General features: G+C 46.5%; 1 protein-coding gene across 1 annotated transcript; it reads right to left on the bottom strand.

Moving 5' to 3' along the window:
• Positions 1-2277: 2277 nt before the first annotated feature.
• LOC102708397 (mitogen-activated protein kinase kinase kinase 17-like) lies at positions 2278-3760 on the bottom strand. The gene has a single exon (XM_006646175.1). The coding sequence runs from the start codon at positions 3655-3657 to the stop codon at positions 2278-2280; it is 1380 nt and encodes a 459-aa protein (XP_006646238.1). The 5' UTR covers positions 3658-3760.
• Between the last annotated feature and the right edge of the window lie 8759 nt (positions 3761-12519).

Here is a 12519-nt window from a genome sequence, read left to right as displayed (position 1 = left end):
TAATTAGGCTCAAAAGATTCGTCTCACAATTTCTCCCGTAACTATATAATTAGTTTTAGTATTTATATATATTTAATATTTTATTTAGGTATCCAAAAATTTGATGCGATGTTTTTAGAAAAAGTTTTTTAATTAAACAGCGTCTTAAAAGATACATTCACCATCGGCTGTGTGGAGCCAGTTCGCCTAAATCACTGGTCGCGCCACCCGGCAGCTCAGTTTGGTGCCACCAAAGCTGGCTCTGGCACTGAGTTGACCACAAAAGACCGGCAGAAATTCTCTAGATGCAGAAGTACATGTTCGCATGATAAAAGGGCCACCTAATGAGCGATCAACCCACAGTGTTCCCTCGCACAATCGAAACCGCGGGCTGACTTCGCCAAGGTCTCATTGTCGCAATCAAATGAATCAATGAGCCATCTATCGACCGATAGCCTAAATGTTCTGGATCTTTCTGGAATCAAGAAGCCATTAATTCACAAGGACGACCGAACTAAATGATCTGGACGTATCTAGAACCGATACCGAGTTTAAAATATAATTATTTATAGGTTATATGATTAAATTTAAGAAAATTATTATGAAATCTTAATAAATAAGTAATGAACGGACCTGCGACGGTAGGTTAGGAAAAAATGAACGGAGCTGTGGCAGTAGGTTAGAATAAAATAGAAAAGAAAAATGAAAGGTAAAATGATTAATGGGATAACTATAGTACTAAAAGTAATTATATTTTGGTGGAAGATTTAATACTCATTCTATTTTTTTATTTGGCTCTACTATCTACCACTTATCTTATTAAAAAAATATAAATTACTTTAAAGTTTATTAGTAATAAATTAAACCATTACAAAATAATTAATAATTATTTTAATTTTTAAATAGGACGAATGATCAAACATAGACATAAAAATCAACGACATAAATAAAAAACAGTCAATTGTTTTAAATAGAAAAAAATCAAAGTCATCGTATAAAAAACATAGAACAGAGCGAGTAATGAATGTGTGCTCTCCTACTTGTGCCCCAAACCAAGCTGACTCGAAAGTAACACAGGGCATAAAGTGGCAAAGACTCGGCACCCGGGAGAGGCGACCCGAAAGCCGTGGACTCTTCCGTGGCACGAGTTGGCAACAGGGCACCCCCAAAATGCACTCACCCGTGGACTCCATCCAGAGCTCTCGCCTACGTCTTCCCCCTTATCCGCTGTAGCCCAATCCCGATACGCCCGTTCGTGCCCCCACCACGCCCGAAATTTTACGCGCTCGACCTGGTACACGACACGAGCCCACCCGGACACGTAGTCACGCACGCCACCAGGCCGAACCTACCTGGCCGCCGGGACACGCGTCCAGGGCAGCCGGTGCGTTGCGTGACGCCCGGACGGGATAATCGGCGGGGCGGCAAGGCCGGCAGCCATCCGCGGCCGCCCGCGCGCGGCCCAAATTATTGTGCCCACGCTTTGACCGCGCGGCATGTATGCGTGCGCCTGGCTAGACGGACCGGACCGGTGTCACGGTAGTGCGGGGTGATGGCACGGATGATCGAGGGTTCACGTCAGCCGGTGCCCGCCGCGGCGCCGCGCAGACCCCACGCGTGACATCAACGCATGCATGCACGCACGCACGCACGCACCGTCGCGGCGAGGGGAGAGAGGGAGAGAGATAAGAGGCTGCACGCTGAAGCCGTCAGCGCTGAGCGGCTGAGCGGGCGGTTCGCGGACGGGCGGTGCTGGGCCGGCTGGGGCCCAGGACGGCGGGCATCCGGGCCAATCACCGTCGTGAGGGCCGGGCGCGAAAGGGGCAGGTACGGCTTTCTTTTTCGCCCTGCGAGGTGAGGTGATCGACGCCCGCGCCGTCGCCGCTCGTGGTCGCTGGTTTTTCCCCCACCACGGAGGCTTTGGTCTAGCCACGAGATTAATTAAAGTGGACTAGTGCATTTCCACAGCTAAAAAAAATGTACTACGTACGTAGTATACGTGAAGGCTGACGCCCGCGGCACCCGTGTCGATTCAGGGACGGGAAACCTCCACCTGTTTCGTGGCCGAGAAGCCGTTGATTACTTGATTGGATTTGGGATTCCAGAACGGAATAAACCTCAGGTGTTATCGATTGTTTTTGTTTCTCTGCCGTCGAAGGGATTCATGGAACGGGTGATTAAGGGGTTCCCATGCCGTGGTGTCACAGGCAGGTTATGCTATGCTTCTGCAGTTGTTTATTAGCGAAAGTGGTAACTAGTAAAGTTACCGAGTAATATTTCGCTGTACGGATTGCGCTTTTACTCTATACATGCCTGAAGCTCGCGATTTGACGAAAACAGAGTGGGAACGGCGGGAACAAAACAGAGCAGAGCAGCAAGATTTGTGAAAAGCTGGAAGAATTCCATTGCATAAATTCCGTTACATAGTAATCGAAATAGAAGTACATCGTTGTCTGAACTAGCACAGACTTTATTCCGACGCTCGATTGAACGATCTGAGGCTAGGATATCGCCATGGAATGGCCGATCCTCCACGTCCAGTTCATCGCTTGGACGACAGCCGCCGCCGACAGCCACCACTTCAGCAGCTGGCACCGTCGCGGCGCTGCTCACTTTGCTTGGCGCGCTGCCCGCCACATCAACCGATTCCTTGGCCTCCTCCGAATCGCGAGATTCACACTGCTCAACGAACAGATCGATCCAGCCTTCGTCGGAGTCCCAATCCGGCAAGGCGGAAACAGAGCACGCCAATGACTTGATCCTATCACAGAGGCGCAGGCTCTCTGCTGTCTCGTGTGCCTCCTCCTCGTCGTCAGTCTCCGATTCCCAGAATGCTGCGTCCAGTGTGCTCTTCGGAGAGACCCACCTCAGCGGCTGCGCTGCCTTGACTTCGTGGCAGGCGAATGCCACGAAAGGATGATCCAAGAGCTGTGCCGCGGTGCTCCGGTTGCTGGCGTTTCTCACAAGGCACATGGCCAGGAAGTCCTTCGCCTCAGCTGACAGCCACGCCGGCACCTCCGGCACGGCGTCCGTGTATCCAATCCGGTGGACGGCCGCAAGGACGTCGTCCATGTCGCTCCACGGCGCGCGCCCGGTGGCCATCTCGATGATCGTGCATCCGAGAGCCCAGACGTCTGCCGCTGGCCCCTGCTCCTCCCCGCGGGCCACCTCCGGCGCCATGAACGCTGGTGTGCCTCCCACAGGCCGCGCCGAATCCATGGTCTTCGCACACCCGAAGTCGGCGAGCTTGGCGAGCCCATCGACGCCGATCACTATGTTCCTCGCCTTGACATCCCCGTGCACGAGCGACCTCCCGTGGAGGTACGCCAGCCCGCGCAGGACATCCGCGGCGTATACCCTGATCGCGCACTCCTCGAGGTGACCTCCATTCCTGGCAACCTCGTCGGCGAGCGACCCACCAGGGGCGAACTCAAGGAATAGATTGTACGACCCGTCGGGGCCGTCGCTGCCGCCGATGCAGGGCACGACGTGCGGAGAGGACAGCCCGGACATCATCCCCCGCTCCCTCCTCAGCATCGCCGCCTCCGCCGCGCCGGCGGTCTTGACCGCGAACAGCTCCCCGGACGCGCCGTCCTCCGCCAGCGACACCACGGCGCCCGACGCGCCACGGCCCAGCGTCCGCAGCCGCGTCCAGCTCCCGCTCACTGCAATCGTCATTCCTTGCTTCTTCCTTCTCTTGTGTGTGTGGTTGGACTTCAGATTTCTCCTTGCTTTTGCAATGCGTTGTTGTTGCTGTTGTTGTTGGTGGTGGTGATAGCTCTGAGCTCTGGTGTGTGTGGCTGCGTGCGTTTATATACAAAGGGGGGAGAAGGAGAAGGAGAAGACGACTTGGCGTTAATTGGGCGGGGGGTGTTAAGATTAGGAAATGGGCAAGGTGTTTGGTGTGCGTGGAAGCTCAACTTGGCGAGGGGCGGGGGCAGAAAGTGTGTGTGGGTGCCTGGGTGGTGCGTCGTCGGCACGCGCGGCTACTGGACTGCGCGTGTGGGTGGGAACGCGCGGCTAATTAACGACCGGCTCATCAACGGACGGCCTCCTGCTTTTGCAGTGGGGGAGAATTAGAAACGCTGCGTTCATGCGTTTTCTCAGATGCTTGGGAACGAGGAACACGAGATGCGCTAGTGTGTTACCCAAATTGATGATTACAAATTACTACTACAGGTTTCGTGGTAGTAGTAAACCGCAAAGGGGGTTAAATTTCTGCAGATTCGTGTAGCTCGTGTGTACACAGACAGCATTAGTTAAGAGCCAAAATAAGCAGTACTCCGTGCCGTATCACGGTATGAAACACGAGCTAGCTATAAAAAATTTGGGGTCGGGGTGTGCGGTGCTCGCTAATTTAATCGTCTCGCGGCACGTTTCAAGATTGTGCGAATCCCGTTTTTAGTTCATCGGCTGTGCCCAATTAATCAGCGGTACCGCGGCACCGGTCAAGATTGGACGTACAACGGCTTTGCCAAACAACCTCTTCTCCCGTCGATGGTGAGAGAGATGGAACGCAAGGAAAGCAAAATCTAGCGGGCCAAGTGGTTGGTGATTCGATGACATTGGAAGACCATATAGCTCAAACGCAACATAAACATGCCCGGCCCGGAGGTCAACGCATGCGCCTAAAGGGGTCTTTTTTGTGGGGGAAGGGACATAAATGGCTGCTGCCTGATGGTTTGACATTGTGGCTTGTGAGTCCGGAACAGAATTATGGTAGTTCGGGGGGTAAGCGGCAGTTTGCTCCACCAAACCCACCCGGACGAGCAGGTAAGGTACATGACTTCTATGGTTGTACTTTGGCCCAACAACATCCTGAGAAAAATTTCTGTGACGACTTTGATGGGATCAAATTTGGGTCAAGTTCAGATTACACATCAGGTATTCGGCCATTCGCTTATTCAGGTTCCTCCGAATGTGACCGATTCGTTCAGGAGTTGGTGCATTCACCTAGCAGGCAGCCAGCTGTGGAGTGTTACAGTTAGACGCCACATCTTACCTAGTTACCTGCTGTTGCTTGGTTGCTCGTTCGGATAAATCGGATGGCTCTCCGGATTAATCAGTGAGGAGCTGGCGACACTCTCTTGTCTCCGACCAATAAAAGAATCGCACCTTTGGGAGAAGTCGGCGGCCAAAGGGGCCAGAGGTGCCACACCGACCTGGCTTGCAGCAACGCGCTGCAACAACACTGCACTGCACTAGCAGTTGGGATATGCGTCAGATCGGATGCATCATCCCCTTCCATTCCCCACAGCGAGTACGACATACCTGGCCGCAATGCCGCCTTGTCCGCTCACTTTTTGCATCGTACGTTCACGGTTCATCCCTCTTGCGGTCTTGCCCCCTCCAGCATACAAGGTGGTGGTGGGCCGCCTCGTCGTCGGAGAGCGCAGCACGCCGCGCCGCGCGTGCGTCCCAGCGCCGCGCGAACTGGTAAAACTGTTAGCGCATCCCGCCTCGCCCGCCAAACCGGCGCGCGGCACGCGCGTTTGCTCGGTATGATTGATGCGTTTGTTTGTCGCGAACACACACAAGGAGCTCGCCAGACGAGAGGGGAACAACAGCTAAGCAGCTCGCCGACGACGCCACGCGAGCCCGGTCGAGCCGGGCGCCGGGTTTGATTCGGTGAGCGAGCGTCCCTGATCCGATCTCAGTTTGGCCCCAAACCACGCCCTGTCGGTGAGGCGCGACGTAGCCCTGCCCGCCTGCACGTTGCAAACGCGTTGAAGGGGGAGGCAGGGAGCTGCGTTTTTCAAGACGGCTTGTGCACATGAGCCGAACGTCTGGAGATCTGCGAGACGCTCGACCGCGCGCGCTTTGCTGCGACGCCGAACTCGACGTTCGATTCAATGGTCCACGGCCCAAGTCAACACATGCCGGCATTGCTGCAAGCAAGGTGAGCAAGTCAAGTGTTCGGTACGGACTACACTTTGTGGTACTGCTACTAATGAGTAGCATCACTGCCCTACGATTACATTAACAATAACCCGTTCTTCCCGTCCCGAGAACTCCAATTTCTAGCCAAGTTGTAAGATTATCCTTTTGGTTGAACCTGCTCCAAGTATGAAGTAGGTCAACCATTGTTACATCTCTTACTTGGTCTTATCTATACTTACAAGAAGTTATGAGTTTTTTCTGTTGGCTGTATGAATTGACTATATATATATCCATGAACATGGATGTTAGGAGGTTGACAAACAATGCACGAGGTCGGCTGTGTATATGTCCTGGAGATCAAATTGGAAAAGAAACGCAATAAGGGAAGTGATGTGCACAGATGCTCTGAACCTTTGAGTTAAGAGGGAGCTGGAGTCCGGAGGCATAACTCCAGGTACCATGCTAGCAAAGTGTCGCAATAAAGAATCCGGCCTGTGTGGAATGACGTTGCACCCACCATGCAGGTAGCAGTCGCTCCCAGCAGCTGTAAAGAGACAAAAAAAAAACCCTTAAATACAAAATGCACTGTTGAGAACTTGCGATGATTATCTCACAAGAACTATTTGTTAAATACAAGATGAGGCAAGACTAGTTTGGTTTGTTACTCGGGCGGGCGTCTTAATTAGTTTGAGAAGCTCCATAGTATTTTTCTTTTTCATAAATAACATAAGTCAGGTTCTATTCAAGGTTTGCAAGGAATAAAAAACGAGGAAAGCTCCAGTTTCGTTTTGACCGCAGGATCGATTACGAACTACTCTTTTGCTTTCTTATCCCGACCCTTCATAAAGGAAACTCGATCACTTTGCTTTTGAGCCATGTCGAAAGAAAAAGGAAACGCATATAGTCTCCTCTTTGTAATAACTATATTTTCGTACTCCCGCAAGATGCAAAGATGGCCTTGAGCTTCCCCCAAATAAATCGTCAGCAAGCGTTGACACTGCCAATGGCCGCAAATTACTTAATGTAAAGCGGAGTCAACGTCTAATAATTAAAGAAGAAAAGGAGACAAAGAAAAATATAACATTAACTTAGTCAATGCCTGAATATAACTATATTACTATATCGATGGTATTGACATGTATCGACCGGCGCTGGCCGCTGGCCGATGGCAAGCTACTTTTATGGCTTTAAAAACAAGAATTGACAATTTGGAGAGCTGGAGTCGTAGTTATGGTTTATTAGTTTTCGCTAGTTCATTCGTCCGAGTGAGCTAGTTGCAATAGAAATATCGCCTCGACCTAACTCCATCAAGCTCCAGAAGGTTTGCTATAAACTAAACGCAACTGGCTTGACACAACCTGCCGGCTAATTGGATAAGGCAGCTTGGCTTAGGAAGCAGGAACTGAACTGAACCCTTCAGAATCGGGCAGTTGATCAGCCAAGCCACCTTTGGTTGAGCTGAAGGAGTTATTGCCTCCTGAGTCAAGTCACTGTCCGGTGTCTGTCGCAACGAGCTCGATTGTGGCCTACAACTAGACCGCGGCAACTAGTTGCTGCCTACTGACGGTGAGGCTACGCCGTTCTGCCAGTGGCTCACTGTTCTCCTTTTGAGCATTCAAAATCAAAAGCAGTGCAGCTAGTTGCCGGCCCAATCCTTATACGCTGCTCATTTCCCTGTGAGGCGAGGATGATTTGGAGCGATAGCTAGGGATGAGTAGTTGAAGCCTCTTATAGACATAAACACATAATCACCACATGTGTAGAGTCAACTTGTAATCTCATGTTCCTTTGCAGCAGGTATTGTAGCTTTTTCTGAAACTTGTGGTAGAAAAGAGACTTCAGTTTACTTGATGACACCGATAACCTCCAAAACGCTACCTGTTCCGTTGAAAGATTGGGAATTGGGTGATGCTTAAGCAAATAGGAGTAGCAAGCTTCCAATTATGCAACTCAAAGAATCCCAATGCCCTCCCAATTTTTTCTCAAAAGAGAGGGTCAGAGTCGAAAGCAAACTACACTCTACACGCTGAGAAAATAAGCGCTGGCGACTAGCCCCTATGCGTTTACGTAGCGGAAAAGCGTAGCATATTCCGGCCTTCCGGGCCGATTTCTGTTAGCCGTATGGATGTGAGACCATGACCAGCTGTGAAAAGCTTGGGCCCCTTTTTTGAGATTATTAAAGCTTGGGCTTCAGAGTGTTGTAATCGTCTAGTCTAGAAATTCTATTTTGGGTCCTCTAACTATTGCCGAGTTTTTTTTTCTCAGATAATGGAATAACCTCAACAAGCTACAGCGAAATATTACAAAGTCCACGCATGAACAAACTCAGCACACACTGACATGTAAAGAAAACATAAATTAAAAAACACCAACACAAGATAAAACACCCTAAATTACTGAATTCTATTCGAGAATCACCATCTGAAGTTGGCAAAAAGGTGTATCAACTAGATGGACATTGTACAACATACCCACAATGTATTTGAAAGTAACACAATAATAATAATTTTTTTATCGTTCTTGTTTTAAAATTAGTTTTCTTAAATTGTCGACATGGTATTGAATTTACAACTAAAACACTCAAATTCATAAATTTAAAAATTCCTGGCCATTTTCGTAAAGAAAATACTTGTAATGTTTCCTATCATTTTCATCCCTAGGTAGAGGATACCTCTTAACCTCTAAAACCAGTCCAAATTAAGTCCATCGGCGATATTAAGTATAACATGGGCTGACATGTATAGTAGGTCCTTTACATGAGACGGCACATACGTGTGGCTCTTAGCTGGCATTCCAACATGAAAAAAAAGGATGGCCACCTAAATATATAAAAACTATGTGGCCCACGTGTCGTCACCTCTTTTCCCCTTCTTTTCTTCCATTATCCTCTCTCTCCTTTGTCCTTTTCCCTCCAGCTGCAAACAATGGAAGGCCCTCGTATCATTTGTCCTACACTGGGTAAGCTCAAGCTCGATCTGTTCCCATTCCCCAAGCCCCTCTAACTCACTGTCGAGCTCGAGTCGACACTCGAAGTCCACTCTAGTACAACCAACGAGCTACACCGGTTCCAGTTGAACCACTTGATTCGCTGAGCTGCAATAAGGTTCTCCCGGCTAGGAACAGTCTTCATTTCCACCTACTTTGTTGAGGAAATAGGGACCCAATCTTTCGAAAGGTATGGATAAGCCGATTATCAGGACTTGATGTTGATGATCCAAAGACTCCAACTAAAACAATCGAACCCCTTGTAATCACTACACCACCGCTCTATTGGTTATTAACATTGACAAAATGTGGTTGACATCTCCAAGATGTTTATCTCCTGCAAGTGAATCAAAAACATACACAGAGAGTACAAAAAACAATTTGAATACATTGTGAATATCAATGAATATCACAAGTTGGGGTTTCACAAACTGAACTAGCGGTGAAAGTACAAATGACAGAATAAGCTAAGCAAAACCTATCCGTCATTCGATGATTGATACTTAATTTTAGGGTTCTAGGGTTATCCAAGGACCCATGGATGTGTCTCTATTGGACTCTAATACAATATAAGGCCTAACGGTCCAAAAGATAACAAATTTTGTACGCCCTCTTCTTGAGATGATTCATGTCAACTCCGATGGAATTTTGATATGAGGCCAGATATATTGGAAAGATTATATTGTTACTTTTTTGTCCATATATAGAATGTCAAAATTGGATTCTAGATGTGACCTAGGTGACCAATTTAGTGAAACATGAACCTGAATATCAATGTAGACCTGCACTTGATATGAATTGGTTCTCCATCTTGACTTGAATGTCCTTACCTGTCTTGTCCTTCTCCTAACTCATCACCCAATATATCCCGGTCTTCTCCGTGAATCATAATCATAATTAATTCATTGGATAACATTTTGTTCTCAAATCACATAATGAAGTACTTATGAATGGTTTCACCAATAAAATCATTCATGCACGAGCTTTATTGATTGGTCCTTGTGTAAATGGAACCTGCTAGACCTGGGTCACCTAAGCTCGACCAATTTGCACTTCCCTCACCTTGTCTTCATTGGTACCGTTGACCCAGAACAACTCCTCTCCATCGTGATTCCAAGCAACTCTTGTCTTAGCCTTGGATCCTGCCTCAACTAGTGAAGGATTCTGGCAGGTCCACTACCTTCTTCCCCTCATGGTGCCGCCAATCCACTGTAGCCCGCAACCGCCTTTTTGAGCTTCGTCATGTCTATAGCTGGTAAGCTCCCATCCATGAAGAAGCTAGGTTAGGCGGGCAATGAGGGTTCATACCCAATGTGTGACAGATGACAACAGTTGAGGAGAGGTCAGATGACGCCGACGGTTGTGGTGGACGAGCGAAAAGATGAAGACTGCAAGAGCTCTAGGCAAGAAGGACAAAGTTCATGCCTAAAAGAGCTTCCCTATCCCTCCTCCCTTGCAGCCTCCACCGTCGCGTGAAAGTAGAGCGACCGTCGAGCTCAACGACACGTGGAATGCCTACATTGAAGGTCAGCAGCGATAACCAAAAAAATGAAATTAGGGAGATGGAGAGGATCATGAGAACATTAGAGAGGAATGAGGTAGGTGAGGTGGAGGAGATGGGACCCTCTTTATTTTTTTACTAATATATGAGTCCCATATGTTTGTTTTACTTTTTTATTTTTAATTTTCTTCTGGTGCCATGTAAGCATTACGTTAATGTCACTTAGGACTAGGACAAAGGCCGCGTTCGCCGTCCCCGCCTAGTTAACTTATCCCTCCTCGTTTTCCGCGTGCACGTTTCCCGAACTGCTAAACGGTGTATATTTTACAAAAATTTTCTATAACAAAGTTATTTTAAAAATCATATTAATCTATTTTATATTTCTAATAATTAATAATTAATTAATATATATCTATTACTATGTTTTTCGTGTCAGGGATAAGTTAACTTATCTATACCATGGCGAACGCGGCTAAAATCAAATAGGTCATGTAAGCATCACGTTAGCTAAAAATGCTCTCAGTATCACCAAGAAACTCGATTTAGACGGCTATACAAAGTTTGGGGATGATCCGTACCTAATTTTATGGTTGGAGACGCAAATTAAATTCGAGCGTAACCGAGGGACCTAAAGTTGACCTTTTCCTCTAGTCTACCACTACTTGTGTGTAGCGGAGGTGCTTTCAAGCCTGAACCGTGTGTATTACGGGCCTTGTAGCCAGTACAAGCAGCCCAATAGACCGCCGGCCTATTTCCGGCACGTAACCCAGCCCAAGATAAGAATATTTGTGTCGTACGGCAAAAGCTTGAAGCATATAGTATGTTCCTTTTCCTTTTCTTTCTTTAAAAAGAAAAATGAGTTTGGGGTTGAGCTTGACCGTCCAGTACCCTACTGCTAACAAGTCTGATCGACAGCGACCAAATTAAGTACAACTCAGTCCTCAGGCATACTGTCCACCCAAATTTTAGGGCTTTTTCGGAACATTTTCATAGCGACTAGTATAATTCCCATTAAATTCCACCAAAAATCCCCCATTCAGACGCAGCTTCTAAAGACTCTGAACACACCTACAACAACTAAAGAGTTAGGTACTTTGCTACCATTCTAAAGTATGAGCCAACAATTTTTGTAAACCAATATTTAAAATTTTAACTAATTTGAACTAGAAATATTCTCTTCGTATTTTAATACACTACATCGTTAATTTTTTGTTACATGCTCGATCATTCGTCTTATTCAAAAAACATTCGTAATTATCATTTATTATGTTGTGCTTGAATTTGTTACTAAATATATTTTCACTATAATTTACGTTTTCAAATATCCACATATTTTTTGAATAATATGAATGATAAAATATGTACCAAAAAGTCAACGACGCCATTTACTAAAAATGAAGAGTATATCTCTGATATCACACATATTCGAAAAATCTTTTGGCATAATTTTAATTTGTAGATGATGATAATATATTATGAAAGAATATACTAATAGACAGTATAGAATCATACAGATACAACTTATTTTTTGAAATGGAGAAAGTACGTTAACCCCGGTGCAAACGGACCAGAGTTTCCGTTCGTTCCATCCTAATCGGCTGAGCGGACTGGAGCACGAAAAACACCGTGGAGGCGTAGAGTATTGTTACGTAGTTAAAGTATTAACCACCACAGATTTGAAACTGGATTTATTTAACTTTTGAAAGAAAGATCTATCTGGAAAGTTTTTTTTTTAAAAAAAAAGAAAACTCAATAAGCATATCCACGATAATTCGGTGAGTAACCGGAACTTCACTTCCAAAGTGGACGTCAATCTCACCATGAAAAAAACCATTATGCAGTCATGTCAACTTCCTGGCGCCTACGGTCTTCAATAAAAGAGAAGAGCCATCAGTATTAATTTTCAAGAATGGGTCATTTGGCTTTTGCCATGCTTCCTCTTTTTCATAACTGCATACTGGAGCACGTTCCTTCTTCGCTAATGTTGAAATTTAAGACCACAGTACTCTCTCTTGTTCCGATAATTCCTTTCATTTTAGACCACGCTCTTCAAAATCTATATTCTATATTTGACTGACATTTCTATTAGAACATATAAAAATAAATAAATATTTTCGTTTTATTAAATTTCTTTTTAAGATTCATCTATATCCGTACTAGTATTTTCAAACTAA

Source organism: Oryza brachyantha, chromosome 1 (assembly GCF_000231095.2).
Source record: "Oryza brachyantha chromosome 1, ObraRS2, whole genome shotgun sequence".
Classification (NCBI taxonomy): domain Eukaryota; kingdom Viridiplantae; phylum Streptophyta; class Magnoliopsida; order Poales; family Poaceae; genus Oryza; species Oryza brachyantha.
The sequence above is the reverse complement of the archived record's forward strand: the minus strand, read 5'-3'. Positions and strand labels throughout refer to the sequence as shown.

Coding starts and splice junctions, on each gene's coding strand:
- LOC102708397 (XM_006646175.1), bottom strand. CDS start 3,657: ATGACGATTGCAGTGAGCGGGAGCTGGACGCGGCTGCGGACGCTGGGC.